The sequence below is a fragment of the Lampetra planeri genome, chromosome 11 (assembly GCF_965212315.1).
Source record: "Lampetra planeri chromosome 11, kcLamPlan1.2.h2, whole genome shotgun sequence".
NCBI lineage: Eukaryota > Metazoa > Chordata > Hyperoartia > Petromyzontiformes > Petromyzontidae > Lampetra > Lampetra planeri.
The window spans coordinates 2,531,192-2,557,709 of NC_136117.1; the positions used below are offsets into that span (position 1 = coordinate 2,531,192).

Here is a 26,518-nt window from a genome sequence, read left to right on the forward strand (position 1 = left end):
CTGAACAACACCAAAGCGTAATGCGGTGAACCGACCTTCCCCCCTAAAGGACACCAAGCATGCAATATAACAACAAGAACAACACACAAGTAACATCGACGAACGTACGAAAGCATGCGATAAATACGACGGCAAGAACAAGAACAATAACAACATACAATCAACGAAACGTAAGCGATTTGGAACGAGTGCGGGTCGCCGGCCCGTCCCGGACGGTCGGCGGCCCACTTGTAGAACGGGGACGCGATGGAACACGAGAAATGACAGGGGGTAATTCCCCTGCTGCGATTGGAAGTCCACCGACATCTCGTGTCCCTGACGAATCAGTCTTGGTCATATTCGGCGAATGCGCCTGCAGCGGGGTCGGAAGGGTCGCCGGGCTTGAAGGTCCCGCAGCCTTGGCAGGCGCCCTCCGAGCAGGCCCACTCCTCCCCCGCGGTGTCACGGTCGGCCTGTCTGAAACAGGTACGACAGGCGCTCCAGCAAGATCAATGGACGCAGGCGGGGAAGAGTCAGAGTCAGCAGCAACAGACCCCGGCAAGGCAACATTGGGAGATGACGCATCACGTAGGGGAGCAACATATGGTTTCAACCGCGACGTATGAACAAACCAACGGCGAGAACCAAACTGAACGCGCGCCGACTGTGGATTGGGAACCTCAATGAGGCGCACAGGACCATGCCAAGGTTTGTGCAATTTAGGAGAGGTCCCCGGCCGCACCTGCGGGCAATGGAGCCAGGCCAGGTCTCCCACCTTCCAGGGGCACTCCCCCTCAGACCGCCGAGCATACCGCTCGTTCCGGGCCTGGGCTTTGGCCGTAGCCACGCGGGCGTTTTCCCGCGCCTCCGTAACCCGGCGAACCGTGTCCTGAATGTATTCAGGGAGTGGTTTACGAGGTCCCTTCACCCCAGTACCCAATTGCACATCCACCGGAGGCACGTTTTCCCGACCATACATAAGGTAAAACGGCGAATATCCTGTAGCCGCATGGGGCGTCATCCTGTACGCCGAAAGCACTCCGGGGATGTGCAGATCCCAATCCGATTGCTGTTCACTCACAGTATGGCAAAGCATGGCAGACAATGTCCTGTTCAGCCGCTCAACCATACCATCCGTCTGCGGATGGTATGGAGATGTCCGTATCTTCTTAGTCCCAAGGCCTGCGCACACTTCAGCCAATAATTTAGAAGAGAAATTTCGGCCCTGGTCCGTGAGGAGTCTCTCCGGCGCCCCCTTGTCCATAATGTACCCAAACAAAAAGGCGTCGGTGATGGCCGCGGCCGACTGATCGGGCAACGGCCAGGCCATCGGCCAACGGGAGAGATACTCGACCCCTACCAGCAAATATTTATTTCCCCTCGCCGATGGTGGGAAGGGTCCCAATATGTCCAGTGCCACCAATTCATTGACTCGAGACACCTGAATCGACTGGAGAGGCGGCACGTAAGGATGTTTAGGCGGCTTACGCCGGGCGCATTCAGGGCACGCGCGCACGTGCCCTACAACATCTGTCGCCATGCCGTGCCAAAAATAATGACGTTGTAACGTCAACAAGGTCTTCTGCACCCCTAAATGCAAGTGTGTCACAATGGAGAGTTCTAATCAACTCAAATCGCAAGGACGTTGGTACCACCACACGCCAGCTTTCCTGGAACCTTTCTTGCCACATAAGCAGACCATCTCGGAGAGCGGTTCGCGGCCCCACAGCCGAACTCGGACTCCCCTTGTCCCTCATAGACCGCTTCCGCATGGACAACAACGACTCGTCCATCATCTGTTCCCGAATCCAGACAGACCGCGGCAGATTCAAAACCCCATCAGTCGGTCCCGGTTCCATCGGAGTATCCGACTTCCCGACGGCCAACGTGAGCGGCTGAGGGGGGTTGAGAATCGGCGAACACCTATGCGTCCCCGACGCACATTTACAAGGGGCGCGCCCTGGTAATCTGGAAAGTGCGTCAGCGTTCGCATGGCGCACTCCCTTCCGATGTTGAATTTGGAAGGAAAACTCCTGCAGCGTGTCCAACCAACGTGCCCACTGTCCCGATGGCTGGTCCATTTTAAGTGCATATTGCAAGGCCGCATGATCCGTACGCACAATAAAAGAACGACCGTAAAGGTACGGTCGAAATTGCCGTAGGAAAAAAACAACCGCCAAAAGTTCTCTACGAGTGACACAGTAGCGTGTTTCCGCAGGCGACAAGACTCGGCTACCATACGCCACGACGCGCTCTACGCCCCCTTTAGACTGTGATAATACCGCCCCAATACCTGTGTCACTCGCGTCCGTATCGAGAATGAAAGGGCGATCAAAATCGGGATAATCCAATGTCGGGGCCGTAGCCAATAGATCGCGCAGACTCCGAAAGGCCGCCTCTTCCGGCTCTCCCCAAACAAATTTCCGTCCTTTACCCGTAAGGAGATGCAAGGGCCTCGCAATCGTCGCAAACCCCGGCACAAATCTTCGGTAATACGAGGCAAATCCCAAAAACCGTCGAACATCCCCCACAGAGGCCGGAGTCGGCCAATCCCGGACACACGCCGTCTTTTCCGGATCCGTGGACACCCCCTCGGCACTCACAATGTGCCCCAAATAACGGACGGACCGTTGCAGTAGGTGGCATTTCTTTGGTTTGAATTTCAAATTGGCAGAGCACATCCTCGTGAACACTGTCTCCAGCCGCGTTAAATGTTCCTCAAATGTGCGGCTGAACACAATAATATCGTCCAAATATATAAGACACGTCTCCCACTGCAACCCCGTCAAAACGAGCTCCATCAATCTTTGAAACGTAGCAGGGGCCGCATTCAATCCCATCGGGAGGCAGTTGAATTGAAATAACCCCTGCGGCGTACGGAATGCGGTTTTCTCCCGTGAGGACTCGTCAAGGGGAAGCTGCCAAAATCCCGAAGAGAGGTCCAGTGTGGAAAAGAACTTAGCCCCCGACAATGCGTCAAGGGAGTCGTCCATACGCGGCAGGGGGTACGCATCTGCCACCGATATCTTATTCAATTTCCGGAAATCGACACAAAATCTCAAGTTGCCATCCTTTTTCTTAACCAAGACCACAGGAGCGCCCCATGGGCTGTTAGATGGCGATATAATGTCCGCAGCCAACATGTCTTCCACCGCCCCCCGAACGTGTTCTCGCTCCGCTGGACTCATCCGATGCGAATTTAACCGAATAGGGGCAGCGTCGCCCGTCTCAATGTGATGGGAAAGCAACGATGTGCGTCCCAAATCCAAATCGTCGGAGCTGAATACATCCGAATACGTCAGCAACAATTTACGCAGCGCATCACGTTGCCCCACGGACAGGGAAGAATTTTCGTCACATAAGGTAGCGATCCAACGATTATCCGAACTCCTTGGCTCGGAAACACCAGCGACCACTCCTCGGCGATGCGGACAATCATGCGTCGCAAACGCCGTAGTGGCATGTGCCACAACCGTACCGGCCGGAACACGGATGTTTTCCACCCCCGCATTAAGCACCTGTAAAACCGGTAATTGATCCGGCCGGACGATGGTCTGTGCCCCAACTAACGCCAATCCCGTTGTTATCGTGGCTGATGGTGACAACAAGACCCCTAATGCTCCTAGCCGATTGGGCAGGGGCTTCCGATACCGCAAGGGTATAAGCATCTGTGAACCAGGTGGGATGTCCACAGATGCGACGGACAGCGCCTGCACCTGTACGGCCGAAGCAGGTCGCCCCCAGGGCGACGGCAGAAACGAGATTCGACGGCCCCCCGGCAATTCAATACAATTCTCATTGATTTTAATCAAAATGGGCATCTTAGCCAAAAAATCCGTGCCTAGTAAGCAAGGAACCGCCAAAGATCTCGATATTAACACAACGCCCGAAGCCGACACATCCCCTATAGATATCTTAGCATCCACCTGGCCCACAATCCCCATACTACCCCCGTTTGCAGCGACGCAAGACCCATAAACCGGACGCACAGCCCCCGGCGGAATGCCCAACAGATGGAAAATGACATCCGATATAATAGTCGCAGACGCTCCCGAGTCGACCAAAATGCGCACGTCCACACCTTGTATGGACCCCGGTACAGTGGACGAACCCGTAGCGGCCGCGACAACTCTCCGTGCCAATTTGCGCCACTGCGTAACTGAATGACAAGGCCCCGTCGATGGCCTTTCTTTAACAACAACAATAGGATCGCGCAACACAGGTGGTGGGTGAGGTGTAAAGCCTTGCCGAGTGTCTGGTGCGTGCCGACATGCCTGTTTCGGAGGTTCCTTGGTCGGCTTGTCCGGTGTTGTGGGCTCCTGCTGCGGCGGACCCGGGAAGCGGGCCCAGCAATCTTTGGCGTAATGGCCCCTACGGCCGCAGCGGAAGCAATCGGCCTCGTTGCGCCGAAGCGCAGGTCCTGCGTCCCGGCGGCCCCGTCCCGATGGCGTAGCGCGCGGCCCCGGCCTTCCGCGTCCCGGCCATGGAGAGGAGGCAGCCGTCAGCTCCTGTGGACCCCGCTCATCCGGCACATAGATCGCCCTTGTGGGGTCCCACCCCATCGCGCCTCCTTCCTTGACGGGCCCACCCGTCCATGCCGCCACTTGCTTCCAGCGACGGAGATTAAACTGCGCGTCCAGACACTTTGCTGCCGCCCGGGACGTGAGCTTCTCATGCCCACACACAGGCATGGGGATCCCCAGATCCCGAGACAGCTCCAGCATTTTTCCCAATATGAGGGGCTCGAGCAGATCCTGTGGCGTGTCAGGATATGCTGCCATGGCCAGCTCCAACACCGCACCCCTGAACGCCACGGGCGATTCTTCGGGTGCTCGTTGTCGTTGAGCGAATCGCCGATGCGCGTCGTCAGGTGGCTCATAGGCGTCGGCCATTTCCTCAAAAACTCCACATAACGTCTTCTTCTTATCGGCCGTTATGGAACGGAAAAATCGCACAGATTCGTCGTCCAGTAGAGTCGGCAACACTTCCAAGGCCTCCGCATCGGTCCATCTTGCTGAACGAACCGCCGCCAAAAATCGGCAGGCGAAAGCGCTCCAATCGCCCCCGATAGAGAATTCCTTAACTGTAGTAAGGTGGCGACTCCGACTCCTCTTTACGCCGTCTTCCAATGATGGTTGTTCTGGAGGCAAATTCAAAATGGCGTCGGCCCGCGGCGTGGCCAAGATGGCGGTTTGAACCCGCGGAGCGCGCAAGATGGCGTCTTCTTGCCGCGTGGCCAATGGCGGCGGCAGGGCAGGCAACGTGGCGGCCCGTGGAGCACCTTCTCGTTCCATCGTCGTCCTTGGCGTAACGAGGTGACACAGATGCGCCAGGACGTCCTTGAGTGTCTCCAGTTGTTCTGCCACCTGTTGCCATCTTTGGTGAGCGTCCGATGTTGTTGACGGACCCGCCATCGCGCCGACATCTTCCACGCCCGTCCCCGTGCTCGCCTCAGCAGGGCTCTCCTCCACCACCCCAGCAGAATCCGTGGTCGGAGGGAATTCGTCGTCGTCGGACGAAGAAGCCGATGCTGGCGCCGGGGGAATTTTCTTCCTTACTTGCTTAGACATGCCGTTTCACTTCTGACCCCAGTGTAATAAAAGACTTGACCACGATATCTGGCTCAGTGTCCTTTATTCGGTCCGTACTGCGTCCCCACACGGCTGTCTCTCTTATTCTCTCTGTGCTGGTTCCGATGTCACTCCAGTCCACATCAGCAGCCCCGCTGCTGTTCTTGTCGCTCTTGCAGCCCCACAGCAGCTCCGCTGCTGTACTCTCACACAGCTCCCTTGGCTGTTCCTGCTGCAGCTCTGACGGCCTCGTGCTGTCTCGCCTTCTCGTCGCTCCTGCGACTCCTGGCAGCCACCCCGCTGCTCCTCACACACAGCCTTACTGCCTATCTCTATCTGCAGCTTTACACCTCCCAGTAGCTCCCTACTGTTCCCAGGGTTGGCTCCCGCTTCTGACGGTGCCCCCTCGGCTCGTACGCCCGCGTGGCCCCACACCTTTCCATTCACACCCCGACTGCCTTCTCCTTCCGGTTTACCTGCTTAAGGACCCCCTACCTTTCACCCACGTCACCTGGCTCCGCCTCCTCGTGACGTCACATCCGGAAGGTCGCTTTCGCCCGCATTACAGATGCACCCACGGTGTCGCATGGACTCTGTGGGAGTCGGAGGGACGATGACCCGAAAGGTAGTGGCACTCGCTAGCGTCTCTCGGAAGCTGCGAGCGGCTGGGAGTCGGACCGGGCGGCTGAACAGCTGGAGGATAACTGCTTAACGTTTTTCCGCTCCCTCCTTTTATGCCCTCGGAATCCCAAGATCCAGGGTCACACGGTGTTATCCTGCGCGGCCAATCGGGCGCCTACCTTTCGATTTTAAACCGATGCCCCGCCCCTAGCTGGAGCGTTGCTTCCCATTACGCCTCGATCCATTGTCTACGCCCCGTCCTCCCCGGACTCAACCGGTTTGATCAGGGTGGCCGTCCCGCGGAATACACATCTGCAGTGGGTCCAGGAATTTCCCTCCCACCTCCTCTTATGCGCTGCTCGCGGAGTGTTTTCCCTCAAAGCCCTATCTCACTGTGCTGTGAGTGTCTCATTGCGGTTAGCCCGGGGAGCTTCGTTGCGCCCATACAATTTTAAGCCAATTCACGGGGGCCGCAATGCAATTCACGTGGGCTGCAATGCACGCCAGCGCCCTCTCTGAGGGACATCGCTTCTCGGCTGGCTCACCACCGCCCGAGGTTATCTCACACACGTACACCACCACAAAAGCGAACGTGGTGGCGTGCACGCGCGCGCCCCTACAGGCACCTATTTCGCACAAAGGCTAGCGCTAAAGAACACATTCCTGCGGAGGGAGCTGGTAGGAACGTTGGGTTGCTCGGTCAATGGCCAGGGTCAACGGCGGCGTGGTGTATTCCGCAAATATGGCCGACTGTGAGGGCGGGCACAAGCCGGCGTGAGTAGGTTAAACGTTGAGTTTTATAAGGGCACCACAGGGTGACCAGCCCCTCCACTCCCCAGCCCCACCGCTCCCACCCCCCACCCAGCCCCTCCCTCCCCACCCAGCCCCTCCCTGCACGACGGACGGACACAATAATCCCCTGTGGGCTGGTGTAACCAGGAGGTTCCTATCAGTAAAACGGCAGTATGAATATGCGCGTGCACCTCCAGGTGGTTAAACCCTAATCCGCTTGCACATCAAGGCTAGCGCTAAAGGGCTGTACGAATTTGCGCGCGCGCCTCGTCGTCAACGCTATTGTTGTTGCGCGAACACGCGCGAGCGCTTATGTTTTAATACACGCGCGCGCCTCGCACGCACACTCAAATTACCGACACCACACCGACGCTGCAGCCCTGCGCTCGCTCTCTCGCGCACACCGTCTCCCCGCGCAGTCGCACCACACACACATCGCAGACACCACGCCAAGGTTCTACCCACACACACACACACAGAAATCACACTGCACCGATACTATGTACTAAAGTTTATTAACGGCACAAATAAACACTACCTGGAGGTGGAATACTTCGCAAGAAGAGCTTAGCCTAACTCTGCCTACGAACCCAGTCACTCACTCAAACGTCCCACCACGTACCTCGTAGCTGTACTCACGGCGTCGCACGGACGTTGTGAGAATCGGAGGGAGAAGGACGAGCGAAAACCTCACCTATCACTGCCTCGTAGCAGCACTCGCTGGCATCACACGGATGCTGCGAGTGGCTCGAGGAGGCAGGATGGCAGGGAGTGGGTCTTGACGGCCTGGAGGTTGAAGACAACTGCCCTAAAATCGTCCCGGGTTACTTTTTTTATTTTCGAAACTTCAAAGGCCCAGGGTGATGTCGTACCGCGCAGCCAATCATGCGCTTTACTGCGCGGTCGTCCCTCTCCACCATCTCTTCTTCTTTAGTGCTGCCTAACGGCGTGTGCGACTTCACGATGATATTGGTCCCGGTCTAGCACGGCGTGTAGAGTTTGTGCTGTTGTTAATTGTAGCCATGTTTTGATGTTACTGAGCCATGTCGTTTTTGGCCGTCCTGGTCGTTTTTTCCCTTCGATTTTTCCTTCCAGGATTTGCTTTAATAGCTGGTATTTGTGGTCGTTTCGGGCAATGTGGCCTAGGTAGTAACACTTCCTGCTAATGATGGTCTTCAGCAGTTGCCTGGCAGTGCCCATATCTTGCAGAACTTGTGTATTGGTGGTTTTGGCTGTCCATGGGATTTTCAGCATTCTTCGATACAGCCACATCTCGAAAGCTTCGAGCCTTTTTGTTGCTGTTGTTGTCAGTGTCCACGTCTCTACTCCGTACAGCAAAATTGACCAGATGTAGCATTTCAGTGTGCGCAGTTTCAGTGATGTACTCAAGTTGCGGTCTGCAAGGAGTGTTTTCCATTTAATAAATGCTTGCCTTGCTTGTTCAATTCTGCTCTTGATTTCGACTTCATGGTTCAACTGATCGTCAATGATTACACCAAGGTATTTAAATCGGTGTACTTGTTCCAATTTTTCGCTGCCAAGCTTGATTGTTATTTCGCTTGTAGTTCGGCTGACCTTCATAACCTTTGCTTTCTTTTTATTAATTCGTAAGCCCCATATTTGACTCTCTGTGGCAACCTCGTCCAAGATTTGTTGTAGGTCTTGTTCTGAATCGGCCAGCAGTGCAGTTTCGTCGGCATACCTGATGTTGTTGATGTATTGTCCATTGACTTTAATACCAATGTTTTTATCTGCTAGTGTTCGATCAAAAATCTGCTCCGAGTAGATGTTGAAAAGACTCGGTGACAGTGGGCAGTCTTGTCGTACACCTTTTTGTATTGGTGTTGGGTCTGTCAATTCGTTGTCATATCGGAGTTGGGCTGTTTGCTTCCAATAAAGAGCAATGATGAAGTTGATGTCGTTTTTATCTAGTCCCAGTTGTTTTAATAGAGCTGCTAGTCGGTCGTGGTCGACTGAGTCAAAGGCTTTCTCGTAATCTATGAAGCAGATGTACACTTCTTTCTGATGTTCGTAGCATCGCTGTAGTAGTATCTGTAGACAGAAGATTGCTTCTCTTGTGCCTAGTCCTTTGCAGAAGCCAAAATGTGTGTTCTTCAATGCATTTTCGCATGTGGAGCGTATGCGCTGTTGGATTACCTTCAGGAAGACTTTCAGCACGTGGCTCATCAAGCTTATCAGTCTGTAGTCCTCGCATTTCCGGCTTGTTGCTTTCTTTGGTATGGCCACAAAGATGGATTGTAGCCAGTCGGATGGAATTTTATTGCCATTGTATATTTGATTGTACCAATTAGTCAGTTGTCATATGTTGTTACTGTCTAATAGTTTGAGCAATTCTACATGGATTGTGTCGGGCCCGCACGCTTTGCCTGACTTGGCTGTTTTGATTGCATGTTCTACTTCTGATGTTAAAATGTGTAGAGCGTCTTTCGACATCTGTTGGTCTTTTTCTGCAGGTGTTCTCGCGGCGCCATAGAGCTTGTGTATATAGTTTGTCCAGGTGTCCATTTTTTCTTGTTTATTTAGGATTGGTTGGTTGTTGTCCGCATACAAGGTAGCTATTGGGGCTGGTCTGTAGATGTTACCAGCTTCTTTGAGCTTCTTGTGCAGAGTAAAATTGTCATGTTTTTTAATTAGTTCTTCAATCTCGGTGCATTGTTCTTCCATCCACTTTTCTTTTGCCTGTCGGATTGCTTCTCTGATCTTCTGTTGCATTTGTTTGTACTTCTCCAAGTTGTTATTTTTGTACATTCTTCGTTTGCTCATTAGATCGAGAATACAATGTGTCATCCATCGTTGTTTCTTTTTCGGTGGCTGATGTCCCAGCATGACTTCTGTTGTTTCTGTGATGCATTGTTTGAACGAGCGCCAGTACTCCTGAACATCTGCTGTTTTTCTGTTGTTATTGAGCGGATGCTATCGTTGAGATGTTGCTGTACTTGTCTTTTATCGGCGCTGTTCTTCAGTTTCTCCAGGTCTGCTCGTCTCGTCTTTGTACATTGTATTGATCGCAATTTGAGTCTTATTGTAGCTGTTACTGGGTTATGATCTGACGATATATCGGCTCCAGGGTAGGTTTTTGCTGTAATCACACTGGACTTAAACCTGATGTTAATTAGGATATAATCGATTTGGTTCCTGACGATGTTGTTGTCGGAGTCTTGCGGCGAGGTCCACGTGTATAGTCGTCTAGGTGGTAATTGGAACCACGTGTTAGCAATACTGAAACGTTCTTCTTGGCAGAATTGAACCAGTCTGTCGCCTCGTTCATTCCTTGTTCCTAGTCCGTGTTCTCCGACAATGTTCTGCATTCGACCGTGGCCAACCTTGGCGTTGAAGTCGCCGAGGATTATAGTGATGTCTTGCTTCTTCAGCGGCTTCAGCGTGTTGGTTAGTTGCTCATAGAACGATTCGATTTCATGATCTTGTTTATCTGCTGTTGGAGCATAAACCTTTAGAATGTTCACGTTGACTTTGTTGCCTGCTAATTGTAGTAGTGCTATTCGTTCTGATACTGGGGTAAAGTTGTTGACTTTATTCGCTAATTTCTTGTGTACTATAAAGGCGACACCGTATGTTTGTTTGGTGTTTTCTTCTCCTCCAGAGCAGAAGATGTGGTGTTCGCTCGATATAAACTTTTTTGTTCCAGGCCATTTAGTTTCGCTTAGACCGATTATGTTGATTTTAAGTCGATCCATTTCTTGTATGACATTGGCTAGTTTTCCTGCTTGAAGTAAACTTCTAACGTTCCAAGTTGCTACTTTGAAAGGGTTCTTTGACACAAGCTCGGAGATTCTTAGCACCCCTGTCCTATTTAAAGGACGCCGATACTCAGGGCCTTTGTTGATTTTGCTTGTCATCATTGAAGTTTTCAAGGGAGAAATAATCCAAGTAGTTTCCCGTTGCTTTCTTGGATCACAATTTATTTGAAAAGGTAATGTGGGGACCTTTCGAAACGGGTTTTGTCTGACATCTCCACTGAAGTCTTCCCGCCTTGGGTGACCCTTCTGAGAGCACTAGGCTCTCGACGGTATAGCGATCAGCTTCTCAGACGTACACAAACTCTCTCGCCGCATTAAGGCACCGTTTCTCTAGTGTGGCCTAATCCCCTCACTTCAAAGGCCCAGGGTAGCATTGTACCTCGCAGCCAATCGTGCGCTTACCTGCGCCGTCTCCATGGAGTGCCACAGATTGTGCTGCTGCTCCGCTCACCCATTCTCCCGTTCTCATTCATTCTAACCTACTGGTCTGCCCTTCTTGCCTAATATTCCACCCTCAACCTCTCCCAATGTCGTGAATAAATTATTGTGGTTGGCCAAGTGAACCCTTTCCTTCTGTGCCCATACAATTTTAAGCCATACTCTTTGGTTCTTTCGGTAAAGTCACGTAGGTATAAAATTCGATTTGAACTTCATAATTTAGACAAGACTCTTACAATCACACTTCAAATTAACAGATAAAATGTCCACTTCTGATTGGGACCATGTAGATAACATGACAATAAGCCAGAGCCACACGTTAAAAAGTTAGATGTAAACAAGATTGTTATCAAACAGAATAACATCCCAATTTCCGACAGCCTAAAATCGGTACTAGCTAAAGGGTTGAATTTCGCAGTCACCCCTAAACATATCCCAGTGGATGATATAATCGCGCAGGTCGACGTAGCCCTCAAAGCAGAGGTCGCAATCAGGTACCCGATACCCGGCCGGATACGGGTACCCGTTTGCGACCCTGGTGCGGCCGGGTATGGGTACGGGTAGGCCGTGAGTCACTGGTGAGTAACCGTTTGTCACTCATTTCCCAACGTCTTGTCTCTTCTCACAATTCAAGTTCCTAGAATCAACCCACCCGCGCCTGCAACATGGCTTCATCCCAGAGGTGCTGGCGTCCGCGGATGGAATTCTTTTCCAGCTCAGACCCCGCTTGCTTGCCCATCGCCACATATATAACCTTGTTGTAACTGCTCTCTCGCTGGCTCAGCAGTTCCACTGCTGGATTATTTATTTCCGCCTGAGGACGACCGCTTGTGTTGCGATCGAAACGTTGTGATATATTATTTTTATTTTGTTTTATTTTTCTACCTACATGACTTTACTGAAAGAACCAAAGAGTATGGATTCCTGCAGTCACGAAAGCTTCAAATCTAAAATGTGAGTTTCACTTCATTTTTATTTCAGTTTTTAAAAAAGAATACATTTTGGGGGAAAACCCCAACGTTTACACATTTAAAGCAATTTTTTTAAAATACTGTACTATATATTTAATTAATGCTCATTTTCACTCCATACATATTTTAAACAGAAAACAGTTCTGGCGAGATTTGTTTTACTTTTCCTGATGTTTAAGCAAGAGATGTATATTAATGATATAAAATATTTCCTGTCAATAGACCACCTGTCGATCGAATGCAGGCAATGATTTCGATATCTAGATCAGCTTAAGCCTCTGTTAAATCCAGTGACGTTTGTGTGGCCACTGAATTCCTCCCCTCTCCCTGCCCCCTTTGAAAATAGATGCTGCTTCCGTGCAGCGTTGACCACCTTATGTAGCCTCTTTCTCCATACCCTCATGTTTCCTAACCATTTGGTCCCATTTTTATATTTGTTTTCCATCATTTTCCCTCTTTTATTTGCCATTCTTTTTCTTCTCTCTGCCTTTTCCCATTAGCTTTGGTTTTCCAAGCATCATAACTCTTGACTCTACTCCCCTCCCTGTAGTGTGCCAGGGGTAAAGAGTTGCTAGTACAAAATGACCAAACATTTCTAGTCCTTGTGCCACCTTTCCTAAAACCCAATCTTCATGCCAACCCTGTTGGCAGACACTAAAATACGAATTATGGTGGGGAGTGAGATCTGGAGTTTTAAGATCGTTAAAAGCGGATCGTGCACCACAGCAATGGGACATGTTAATAATTCTCATGAAAAACACACATATAGAAATCATCATGTATCATACTGCTACGAGATACAGCTTTTGATGAAAATCACGAAACAATATTACAATACTAGTTTTCCACATGCTTTCACTTTGAAAATACTTCCCTGTTTCTGATGTGATGTATTTACTATGAATTATCATGTGGATCAAAATCTACTGTTCAACTATAAAGTGCAGAGTATGTCAGTGCTTACATCATATCATGCCACTGAAAAGTTGGGTGCTCAGATGTTCACGACTGGTTTTCAATCGGTGCCACTGAAGAATAAACCAATTTAAGGAAATAACCAAAAGGGAGTGACTCCTTAAAAAAGCTTCACCTGTGATTGTCGTGTGGCTCAGTAGTCAGAAAGCTGAGATGGTACAACTGAGATGTTGGCAATTCCTGGGACTTTCACAACTTCTACTCAGTTGCCAAGGCACAAGGAGCGAGTGTGGAGGTTTAGAGAGATGCAACTTATGCGATGGCAATCTGAATAGTAGAACGTGTGAGTGTAGTTTGATCAACTTAGCTTAAAATGTCTCATTATAATTGTTTCACAATGGAGACACCGTTAAAGACACCATGTATATTTTCATGGTTCTGGGCAGTTCAGGTGACTGTTGCACAACATGCCTCAGTTGGCCTGCCAAGTAGTTAGGGGTTTACATAGATGTTGGGCAGGTTAATTATCTTTCACCTTCACGTATAATTGTTTAAGTATGTCTTTGATACTTCTTTCAGCTAAGGAAATATAATTGCGTGCTGACAGATGATGTTATACTTGTTCTCCAGGACTTTGTGACAATTTCCACTTGAATGGATGACTGTGTAGAGAGCTGTCCTATCATAATACTAGACCAGGGCTTGGCAACCTGCGGCTCCGGTGCCGCAAGTCTCAGATTCACATTGCATTGCGGATCGTAAAATACTGAGTTGTTTTCTACCGAATTGGAATTTTTTTAAATCTTCTTGTTATATTGGTTACCGATCTCTGCACTATACACAGTCATGACAGTAGAACGCAGGCCTGTATTGAACTGATAAGTACAAACTATGTATGCTGCCATGCTGCTTTTGCTCGGGAGAATGGCTGTGCATGTCTAATGCTGATGTTAGATCAGGCTCGAGTGAACGTGATCTAGTGGCCCTGCAAAGAATTTTGGGATGTTTAATAAAAATGTACTCTAGTCTTAACTGTTTTTCTCTTTATTGCATGAAGATTGTCACTGATATAACCTCAACAGTTGTATAACACGTTCATTGCGAATAACCAATAATTTCTAACAAATAATGAGATGTTACATTCAGGCTTCCCCTTTCATTGCCTTGTTCTTTAAACGTGTCCTATTTCGTGTTATACGTGATATTGACTCATGCTTGATGATTGGAAACACACTGAAGCCTGCAGTGTTCATCTGTTGGGTTTGTCAGGTTTCCGTGGGTCGCTCGGCTTGGATGGCTCCGCTTTCATTGAGCTCTTTGGTGGAGCCTGCGGTGAGTTGGCTTGTGCAGGCTTGGTGGCCGGGGCAGCAGCAGCAGGAGAAGGAGCAGCAGCGGGAGGAGGAGCTGCTCGTGCAACAGCAGCAGGAGGCCCTGCTCGTGCAACAGCAGCAGCAGGAGGAGGCGCAACTGCTGGAGCAGCAGCAGCCGCCGCTGGGCCAGCAGCAGCAGCCGCCGCTGGGGCAGCAGCAGGAGCTGCTGGGGCCTTGCCAGGGATCGCGGCTTGAGCACCCGTGGGAGCGGGGGCTGTGCCCGTGCTAGCGGTGGCTGGAGCCGGAGTCTTTGCGGGAGCTGGGGGCGGTGCTTGCGCCGACGTCTCCTTCCAGCGCCGAGCGCCCGACGTGCTGTTGTACTCGTACGTCTTCCCTGTCACTGGAGCGGCAACCAGAGACATCATCACAACCCGACGGCTGTGTATGTGTGTGTTCCAATGCATTATTACATATATAGAAATAAAATAACAGTATACATATAAGGGCGCCACGATGGCGATATGTTAAATCCTTCGCCTGGTATACAAGAGGTTATGGGTTCGATTCCGACTCTGGTGCCTGCTGTATAGTTGGATTTTGCATTTCTCTCTCCCCGTGCTCGCGAGGATTTAATCTCCGGGTCATCACGTTTTTCCCTCCACATTTAGAAACACACGTTTCGAGTATTTGGCTGCGATTAAATTTCCACATAAGCCATTTCGTCGAGCTATCATTTGTGGCCAGGTCACTTCTGAAACAAAACTATATAGCTCAGTGGGCCTCACCTGGTCAAATAAAAGGAGCTATTAAAATCTACCACTATAATTGGGAAAAAAAAACTAGTCGTGGTACAGTGATTAGCATGCTGCGCTGTTAACCCAGCAACCCGAGTTCGATTTCCGACCACAGCTAACGTAAATGTCGAGTGAGTGAATCAGGCCTAGCCCCTCCTTGACCCTCTTCCATACTTCACCTTGACCAGCATGGTGAAGTATGGTGAAACTACTCCAGTGACCGAGACGGTTTGGGAAGATCTTAGTCTCACAATACATTTGCAAAGGTCTGTACTATAGTTTAATGTGCATATTACCAGGGAGAGATTTTTGGGCCAGTTTCATTGATGAGTATCTTACATGTGGGAGGCTAGCAGAGTACAGCACCCTTAGAAAACCCAGCCGTACCCAATGTGCGATTGACACATCATGGAGATCACTTTCCATGACTTAATCTCCCGCTGGAATCAGAGTAGACGCGATCTCATTGACACGTGACTGAGATGCCTTAGAAATACTTTTTGGTGATCCATACAGTGGAGTAGCCTTTTCAGCAACTCTTGTGTTGATGATAAATCTAATAATTACAGTTGAATCACATACGCATACCAAAACTGCTGCAAATGAGAATCAATTTCATTTAATAAGCTCACGCTAATTTTAACTCATCCCATGCCTAAAATGTAAAACTTGAATTCACGAATTAGTCATTGACAGAGGCATCACGTGAACAGATATTCAGGCATAATATCTTGGAAATGTACAGCATTCATCTCGTGTAGGCAGCAAGCAGTGTCAGTGTCTGTATAGAGTACAAATGTGAATCTCAAAGTCTAAAGTCTCTACGATCTGTATAGATGGCTCTTATCTCTAGCTTCAGGCAACCCAGCGACCTTTATTTAGCAGGCTTGACTCTGCTAATGAGACTCAAAGTCGAAAGCGGTACAGAGTTTTCTTGTTTCAACAAATGCTGCTGGAAAAAAATGTTTGGAAGGCCAATAGGTCGGCAAACTAAAATACAATTTAATTTTTACAATAACAGACATACTTTTGTCCGTGTATTCATTTTATAGAATAGTTTCTTAAGAGGACTCTAAATCAATCCCATCACGATATCCGGTGGGGGAAATGGCTGAGCGTTTCTAATGTTCTGCTGGTATTGGACACTGCAGACATTAGTGGGGTTATCACTTTGACAACAACTAAAGAACAGAAAGGCAAAGAGGTGGCACTGGAGAAGACTTTGATGCTCACTCACCTGGGTCTATAGCCTCTCCGTCGAACACAGTGTTGATCTTGGTGATCTCCTGCGTGACACACAATAATGTTATAATGAATATATAATATTAATACGTATTTATTTATCCAGGAAAAAAAAACAATGAGGCCGAGAACTATTTTTCAGAAGGGTCCTGCATTGGGTTTATTTGTTTAAATATTTTCAGCCAATTAATTCGTGTTTATTATACTTGTGGGAGGAAACTGGCGCACTTGCCGAAAACCCACACGTGAGAGGGGGCTAACACTCCATCCCTCGTACAGACGGAAACCGATGGAGATTAGTTCACTTCCTGGACTGCCTTCTCCTGTTGAGACAGGGTTTGGCACCTCGGCGCTCACGGGAAAGGTTAGTTTCACTATGTTTGTGTGGTGATCAACCCTTGCCTCAAAAGTATTGAATTACATGTGACGTGCATAGCCACCATCGCTTGGCACTGCCACAGCGACATGTCACCAGAGCTAAGCACAGGGCAGGTGCACTGGCACAAGCTTTAGAAACCTGCCCATGTGCTCATTAATGCGTCCCACACAATACCATAGGGCAGCATTAGGAAACACACACTTCACTGTGTGCGTGTGGATTGTGGTGTTTGATGTTGTACGTGGATGCTGTGCGTCGTGCGGATTTATGCATGGGTGTACCTGCGTAACATTAAATTGCTTAGTAGCAAGAGTCGTGCACGTCGTGGCACCTCCACCCGTGTGCACAACTTAAACCATCGCTGTGCAGTATTGGCAGTTGTCAGTGCATGAGCTTGTTTTAAACTCAAACTATTTTTACTCTTTGGTTCTTTCGGTAAAGTCACGTAGAAAGAAAATACATTGAATAATATGTATGTGTTTGTCTCTCTCTCAAATTTAGCAATCTTTGGATGAACGTCATCAACCAGGTGAGGTGCTGACTGTTGTGTTGGCCAACTCTCTGTGTTGTATTGAATTTTATTTCTAATTTCACTAGGTTTGTTTTCTACCTGATGACGGTCGCTTGTGTTGCGATCGAAACGTCGTATTATTTAATTTATTATCTTTCTACGTGACTTTACCGACAGAACCAAAGAGTAATTCCTGCAGCCACGAAAGCTTCAAATCAAGTTGAAACTATGTTTTACTTTACGAGGTAAGGCCCACTGAGCTAGATAGCTCTTCTTCAGAAGCGACCTGGCCACAAATAATTGCTCAACGAAGTGGCGTATCACGTGGAAATGTACAGTAGCCAAATACTCAAGAGAAGCCCGCAGCTTCGATATCCTTCGCGTCAGCATGCAACCCAATTTGTTGTGGACTGTGACAATCGATTTGTTAGATCGTTAAGCAGCTATGATGAGATTACTGAGGCCAAATTAATATCAGGGATATGGGCCCATTTGTAACATTTTACAAATTCCTTTCAGAACATCGGTTATTTCAGCTATTGCCAGTACATAATTTGTTATTGCAGTGGATAAGAGACCGAGCATAATCACCTGCACAAACTCAACTTTCTTTTTCTCTGCAGCTGTTAAGACAAAAAACAGGGATGTATTAAAATGCCTTAAGACATACAATTTTCTCATTACAGTATAATAACAAATGTTTGTTCAAATGGAACACTTTTATATGACAGTGAAGACCTCTTATCCACCCTCCTATTTTCATCTCTTCCTGTTATCTAAGACTCCTCAATAGATCCACCAACCTTCCTATGATCTGTGCCTACACATGGGTTCGACCTCACCTATATAAAACAATAATAGTAATCGTACATCAACACATGCTAAGCTTGTCCATGCCCACGCACGGATTAAAAGAATAACCTAGAAATCAGGCATATGTGCCCTCTTAGTCGTACTTTTCTGCGGATGAGACGAAAAATCTGTAGGTTACAGGAAATGAATCCGATGATGCGTGTTTATCTGACAGTTTGACCCGAATTGAAGCGACCAGGAAGGGTTTCTCAGATGTACTTCGTTCATCCTGTTCTGCACACTTACGAGTGGATGAGAGGAACTCGTAACCCAGAAGTTGTGGCAACTTTGCCCTGTTGGCCATGTTTACCTGAGCCAATTAATGTGGATGAAATTAGAAAATGTGTGGATTATTGTGGATAACGATCTTTCCACCGAGACCCCGTATCAACACAGATAAGAGGAGATTCACTGTATATACTCGACTGTATAATCATGGAAAAACACTCAGATGAATGGGTAAAAACACACACTACAGTTGATCTTCCAAGCCTCATGACAGCAGATACATTATATTTGTTGTGCACAAGATATTGATAGCATCAACATCATAAGAATGTGTTCGTTTGAATATTTCACATCGTGTGTCATAAAAGAAACGTGGTCAGGAAATAAACAAGAATGCTTATCCTCTAAATCAATTCGTGGATTACAAGTAACGCATTACAGAGGTAAGAGAGTAAAGACACGGCAAAATATTCGCGTTTACCTTTGACTGGTGGCAATCTGTGAAAGCACAAAAATGAAAAACTCATCATTTTGACAAAGGCAGGCGCAGCGGTGGCACAGAGAACAATGAACACTGCGGAATGAACTCGGCAACCCGATTTGGATTTCTGGTCATGGCTCTAACATCAGTGGTGAGTGACATTTGAACCAGTCCTGGTCCCCACTTCATCAACACACACAGACCAGCGTGGATAAGTATTGTCCGAATTATTTATACTGGAGGAATCCGATGAGCTATGAAGCTCTTTTTCACTGATGTCCAGTATAGGTGAGGGTAAGAATGTTACAACAACAAACAATACAAAAACACGATCGGAGTGCAGGTATAGGAAAAGTAAGCAAATCACTTAAAACAATATATACAATTTAAACATTTATTTTCTCATCAGGTAAAGCCCATTGAGCTATTAACTTACTTTTCAGAAGCGAACTGGCCACAAATGATAGCTTAACAAAGTGGCGTATCACGTGGAAATTTATAGCAGCAAAATAATCAACAACGTCCATGACGTCGTGGGAAGACTTTTATATCCAGATTGATAAAGGGCTTTAAATTACACATTCTTATTATGTAAGTACACAGTAATTAGAACAAAATCCTGATCAGCTGATCTAATCAACTTTTGCGTCAAATTGATGGCAACTGATTGTCCCCCCCCCCCAATTCAGGTCTGATGGAATCGGGTGGTATCAGATATAATTATACACAGCTATGTACCTTTAATGTTCATATCATCATCATCATTACCACTGTATTGAGGAACCAATATTCGATTGGTAAAGCCTACGAAATGTAAGTAGCAGGCTATATCTTCTTGGTTCTTTCGGTAAAGTCACGTAGAAGGGAAGTAATAAAATCAGGTGAAAACCAGGTCTGTCGAGGCGACAGACCTGGTTTTCACCTGAGGATGGCTGCTTGCGTTGTGGCCAAAACGTCGTGAGAATTATTTTATTATGTTTTATTTTTATTATTTTATTACTTCCTTTCTACGTGACTTTACCTAAAGAACCAACAAGATATAGTCTGCTAGTTACATTTCGTAGGTTTTACCAATCGAATATTAGTTCCTCAATACAGTTCACCTGAGGACGGCTGCTTGCGTTGTGGCCGAAACGTCGTGAGAATTATTTTATTATGTTATATTTTTATTATTTTATTACTTCCCTTCTACGTGACTTTACCGAAAGAACCAAGAAGATGAATCCCTGCAGTCACGAAAGCTTTAAATCGAAATTTAGCAGGCTATATATTTCTAATATTTGAGTTTTATCTTGAACAACAAGATTTTCCTAATTGTCCTATTTATTACATGTTATGGAATGTCATGAAATGAAGCACAGTTTAACATCCTCACTCCCTTGCCAAATAACTGCCCATGGAAGCGGATATCACAGAGCTACCTCTGATATCCCTTCACGTGACCACTGGTCCAAACATTAGGGGGCAGCACTCTCCCACCCGGCCTGCTACAAAGTGGTGTTCATCGCATGACAAACCAAAACAGTGTTTTCCATTTTCACCTGGAATTTAGCTAAATTATGCAAATAATCAACTATCATATTGTGGTGCTATGTGCAGGCATTATTTGGGCTGCGACTATTATCTCCATACATTTGAGAACCAAATTTTAAGCTAAGGCGGCTATCTGCCAGGATTCCGACCCAGGATCTGAGCTGTGTCAGCTCGGCTGTTTTTGAATTCCGTGCCATCTGGCCACCTCTCTGTGGTACACTGTAGGGTCCTGCATCAGGTCGGGTACTCGCAGGCGACCCACACACCCTTAGGTGTTTTGACAGCTTTCCGTATGGGTGCGGGTCGGACATGACGTGATGAACATGACCTGACATGCACCCAAACGTCAAGACTTAAACACAACTTAATTCTGACCTGCCTTGCGGATCGCTCCAGTATACTCTATATCAGAAAACGATGATGCAAACACTTTACTATTTAAAATGTATTGTGCTTATGCTACATGCGCAAATCGATATTTCTATTCGTATATATGTTGTAGGTAATTGGTTAATGTGACCCCTGCAGCCACTAGAGGTGTCCAATGATCGTCAATTCATAAAAAAAGCGAATTCATGAAATCGCAATGGGACAAATGATTGCAGGCCTAGTAGGTATACACATCACATATGTGTGCACGTTACGCGCTTCACAATGCAGATGGGTAATGAGATGGAACACAGCACGAGTGAGAAATGCCTCCCTTTTCCACCGCATTGTCTGCCAATAAGTGGACACTCATCTGAGTAGATTTCACAATATTAGATTCATACCCGTACAGTTATAAACTGTAAAAAAATGCGAACTTGAAAAATGCTAACTTTTTAATGCGAACTTGATTCCTTGGAAAAGGTTTCTATTTAGTATTTGAATATCTTAACACCTGTTTTATCGCCAGAAAGGGTTAAATCTATGCTTATTTTTTCAAAGTAATAAACGGTGTTGCTCCTCACCTTTTACAAATCATTTGATAAGAATAACTTGGTGGAGGTGTGACTAGAAACGTGACATTAGACAAGATGCTCCGATTAGCACGGTTGGCTACGTGTGGTGCGAAATAAGTTCAACATACATACATACAAACGAGTGCCAAGATGGTTCGTGACTGTCCCAATGTTATCTTGGGTTGAGGCCACAATGAGCGTGTTTACAGATGGTATGATTCTTGCCGGTAATCTGCCTGCGGTGCGAGCGGCGCTGCTCACCTGGCGGGTTTATTCCGAGAGCTGCAGCACGATCGTAGGCAGCTTCGGAAGGCCTTGGACTTAAACAGGCGGTAGAGCAGGAAAGCGAGGAGGCCAGCCAGCAACAAGGAGCCCAGTGTGATCAGGAACGGCACGTACCACTCGCTCCAGTCGTAGGTGTTTACAGAGGTCCTCCTCAACACCACACCGGGCTTGTCCTGCCACGGACCACAGCAGAGCACGGTGAGATTTGCAGGCGTGTGTGGCGAGCTGTATTAAATGCTCGATGTGCAGTTCGCGCTTCGTGTCATTTCACAATGCAAACCCCCCCCACTCCCACGGAAGGTGTTTTTTTGTGGTCGGTAACTGGTCCTCAATTTCACTTTGAAACATAGTTCGTGTATTCGTTGTCTTGCTAACTGTGTTGTGCTGCTGAGTCACGTCATGAGGCGAGGGATCGTCCTTGTGAAAGTCCCCGCAGCAGAGCCTCGCATGACACCACGGAGCAGCCCAGACGACGCCAACTCAGAGATGGGTCTGGACCTATGTCCATCGGCCTCTTTTACCCCAGGCTCGATGGCGCTCGTGTCATTATTTTTGTGATGATACATTAAGAATGTTTATACAAAGCTCGGAGAGCGTGACTTACGTTGAAAGCTCATTTTTGTTAAGGGTTTTTGTGCGCAGTTACTGGTGACGAGGCAGAAACCATGAAACCCATGACACTTAATAACTTGGTCTAATCACGGGGCAGCTACTAGAGTGTTGCTGACTCAATGATCTAATTGGCATTATTGGACTCCTTACTTACCCGACCACTTTATTATGGTACCGAGTTGACATGTTGCCTTATATTCGTGTAATTTATTAAATCCCAATGTGACGCACGAGCAAGGTTGAACTGTTTAAAAATAGGTGCAATTAAACACCTTTAATAACTTATATCGACGGAATAGAGGCCACAAAACCACACATTTACATCCACAAACAATACGGGGGCTTTGAGCCCATGAAATGTTTCCCTCTGCCTTTCAGACTGCAAGGTGTTGGGGACAAGACGTGATTCATGAAATCCTTCCTCCGGTTACGGTTCCAGTGACACGACACACGGCTGCGCACACGCCACTCACGGACAGCGCCGTGAGGGGTCTGGCAGTGGTGCCGGTCCTGACGACGGTGACGAGGATGATGGCCGTGCCGGTCTGGGCCGACACGTTGCGCTTGTTGTCGTCGATGACGTGCACCTCCAGCCGGAAGTTCTGCACCGTGTCCACCTGCCCCTTGTAATCGAACGAGCGCATGAGCAGCAGCCGTGGAGAATTGGAGCCGCGCGTCGGTGAAAAGCCAAAGTGGTTGTTGATGTTACCTGCGGACGCGCGCGCGCACAGCGGGGTTAGCGCATTTCGGGGTCGGTGCAGCTCGTGGAGTTCAACATCACAAACCGCTAGACAGAATGCCACGTAGCTGATTTCCCATGCACACATCTTAGTTGTTTAATGATGGCGAGTCTCAGGTACTGTTAAAAAGTTATTTGTTATAATCTTTGCATTCTATGTACCTGCATAATTTACACCAATGTGTTACAACTTGGTTGGCTAATATTGAATCTCATGACTATGTTCATACTTTACTTTGAAACTTAATGGTTTGTGTTGGGGAGTAACTTTACCTGATAAATGTTGTTTTGAGTAACTTTTCCAATTTTATGGCTACGAACGACTTTACCGCTATCAAAAAACACAGCTAATGTTGACTAGGCCCCTCACCGCTCGATATGTCGTATCGCAGCTCGTCCGCAGCAGAGTCGGCGTCAGTGCAAGTCAGAGCGAAGCCTTGGATGTTGGTTCCTACAGTCATCGCGTCCGTGAGGGTCAATCGAGCCAAGAGGGGATTGCAGACCGGGGGCTCGTCATTCTCTTCCACCACGATCACGGTCACCTGTAAACACCAGACGGCCAGGGCACGCACACATTGCTACTATTCATCACGCGTAGTCAGCGAAGGACCGTTGTGCCAAACGTGTGACCCCTTGCGACGGCATTCGTATCAACTGCCCTTGCTGTAATACACCGGCCTGTTGAGTGATTTGTTTGAGCCACGGATCACGGGGGGGCGGGGGGGGGGCGGGGGGGGCGCCTACGGGGGGAGCAGCGCCAATCCCTTTGTGTGTCGCAGTCCTCTTCGAACGTCAACCAATGAAGTGCGCACACCTTACTACTAATTAACTATCTTTTATTTATTTTACAAGGTAAGGCCCACTGAGCTATATAGTTATTTTTCAGAAGAGGTCTGGCTACAAATGATAGTTAAACAACGTGGCTTATCATGTGGAAATGTATAGCAGCCAAATCCTCTAAATGCACGTTGATTCTAAATGTGGAGGGAAAACCGGAGGACCCAGAAAAAATGCCACGGGACCACGGGAAGAAGATGCAATCTTCAAATATACGGTACATGTGTCAGGGTTGTCATGGAACCCACGACCTCCTGTACACCAGGTGGGGCAGTTAACATCTCGCCAACCTCTATATTAACACCACACGTCCTTGCTGTGTCGCTCTTACTCATTCACAGCCACATTAACTAGGCATTTAACAATTACAGTTTGTGTCATTTTCATTGACTAGTAGTGCATTGGCACAGCGGTTCACACCATACTACGAACTTGGTCGACTGGGTTCGATTGCTGGCAAACATCAGTGGCGAGGAATATCTGAACGGGTCCTGTTCCCCCCTTCACCAACCAGCACTGACCACTGTCACCAGGGCCGGATTAAGGCATGGGCTTTAGGGGCTGCAGCCCAGGGGCCTCCGCCAGCTGGAGGGCCTCCAGAGATTAAGTGAAAAGTTATTTATTTGTGAATGCTGAATCTAGATCAGGTTGGACAGGTTGGCTATGCCCACTGTGGTGTTTAAGAGACGATGTAGCTCGGTAATTCTCAACTTTATTTTTGGGCTACTGTGTAACCCCTTGTTGAATTTTGTTTCAACCGAGTACCCCCCTTGCCTGACCCAACGTGGTTCTGAGAAATAAATGTATGAATAATGAACATCAATAGTTTAACCACTTCTCCTTTTTGTGAGGTATATCCTAACGAGCTAGTCAGTGAAAGTGAATAAAAAATACATTCAATGGATGCTCTGCATGCAGGACCTAATTTGTACACGCTCACTGGTTACTCTTGGAAACCACATTGTTTACGATCAATGAAGTTAGAAAAGTCTTTCATATCGTTCTAGGTTAGCATGTGGATTGACATTTTATCATAATTTTATATTAGCAGATTCATATGTGATTATTCACCAATGGCTCTAGTGTATGATACAATTTCACACGTTTATAAACCACCTTACATACCCCCTGGGACATTGCCACATGTAACCCCCAGGGGTCCGCGTGCTCCCCGGTTAAGAACCACTGCTGTAGGCAACCATGCAACATGGATGGCTGTTGCCGTTGCTTCTCCCTCTGCTTTGCTGGTGGTTTGGTGAGTGCTGCTCATTGGGGACTTCATAAGAGGTGAGTACGTACTCTACACCTGTGTATAAAGATTTCCTCTTTAAGTTTCTAACATGTGTAGGTTCTGAGGCATCTGCGTACATGTACTGTAAAGAGACCAGTAGTACAATAATGTGACAAGGAAAAACTATTGCACGGCTTGTGGAGCTACTGTGAGTACTGCATGTAAAGTACTGAAACTAGCAAGGTTACAGCACTGTTATCTATAGGGCAAAGCAACAAGCAGTAACTATATGAAGATATTTGTTATTATGTATAAAGTGAGGGGTTAAACTAAGTAAACCAAAACATGAGCTTTAGAAAAGATATAGCCATGAAGAGTGAAATTCCTATGCTGGCTGATTGTGTAACCCAGTGTTTTTCACTAATTTTCAGAGGGGGCACACTTTTGCCGATAAGAATCCTAAGTGGGCGCCGCCACACATTTGAAACCATTGGGAGTTTGACAGCACGATGATGATGGGGGGTTGTTGTCACTGTTTGAGTATTGTCGGGGGCCGCACTAAAGGCCACCAAGGGGCCGCCAGTGGTCCGCGGGTCTTGGAATGAAGAACCCTGCTGTGACCTAAAAGCTGTGCGCTGTGCCCGGCCGCGTGCATGGCCGTCTGCAGGCGAGGGGACCGGTTGCTGCAATGCCACCGCAAAGGGGAGACCCAAATCCAGACCTCGGACAGTGGAAAAAACCTGGCGCACTGGTGTCGCCTCAGAAGTTGACTGGAGTCGAGATTGCTGTTTTATCTTGAGAGATGACAGGAGTGTTGTGTGTTACAGGGCTGTAATATTCTGTAAATGTGTCTTCGTGTTCCTTTGCCTTCTGCCCTAAAGTGGGCTCATGCCCGCTAAGGATGTCACGGTGGATAGATGTTAACTACCTCGCCTGCTATACATAGGGTCGTGAATTCAATCCCAACCCTGACTCCTGTATATTTGGAGTTTGCATGTTCTCCCTGTGGTCATGTGGATTTTTTTCTGGGTCCTCCGGTTTTTCCCTCGATGTTTAAAATCAACATGTGTTTATTTGGCTGCTATGAATGTTCAAGTGATAAACCACTTTGTTGAGCTATCATTTGTGGTCAGGTCGCTTCTGAAAAAGAGGTAAATAGCTCAGTGGGCCTTACCTGGTAAAATAAAAAAATATATAGTAGTGGTAAATAGTTCAAATGCAGGTTTGCCCTTAACTCTCAAAGTGGTTGTTCTTTTGATCGGGGCAGTCACTCTTCATGTGCTACACCTCCACAAGAACTCCCAAAAAACAACCCCTCGTCCACGTTGTGGGAGGTGGTAACAGGGAAAGTACAGGATTGCCAGATAGGGCGAAGTATGGGGGGTGGTTCGACCACATGGGCCGCTTCGGTAACCATGAAGGCCTGTCTGGGCTTACCTGGAAACGCCCTGGCTAATGGGGCTCTGGTTAGCCAC

The 26,518-nt window shown here is 47.9% G+C and overlaps 1 protein-coding gene and 1 long non-coding RNA gene across 2 annotated transcripts in view; one reads left to right on the plus strand and one right to left on the minus strand.

Moving 5' to 3' along the window:
• Window positions 1–9,566: 9,566 nt before the first annotated feature.
• Window positions 9,567–16,191, plus strand: LOC144721204 (uncharacterized). Its single transcript, XR_013585862.1, has 3 exons — window positions 9,567–10,370; window positions 12,085–12,133; window positions 14,335–16,191. It is a non-coding gene; the product is annotated as an uncharacterized LOC144721204 (long non-coding RNA).
• The window catches only part of LOC144721203 (cadherin-related family member 3-like), a 48,452-nt gene continuing 34,068 nt past the window's right edge, over window positions 12,135–26,518 (minus strand). Inside the window, exons 13-19 of the mRNA XM_078598632.1 lie at window positions 23,346–23,517; window positions 22,710–22,945; window positions 21,601–21,797; window positions 18,863–18,879; window positions 17,893–17,924; window positions 16,407–16,455; window positions 12,135–14,775 (exon numbers count right to left, since the gene is read on the minus strand). Coding sequence (XP_078454758.1) covers window positions 14,315–14,775; window positions 16,407–16,455; window positions 17,893–17,924; window positions 18,863–18,879; window positions 21,601–21,797; window positions 22,710–22,945; window positions 23,346–23,517 — 1,164 coding nt within the window. The 3' untranslated portion in view covers window positions 12,135–14,314. The remainder of the gene's footprint in view (window positions 14,776–16,406; window positions 16,456–17,892; window positions 17,925–18,862; window positions 18,880–21,600; window positions 21,798–22,709; window positions 22,946–23,345; window positions 23,518–26,518) is intronic.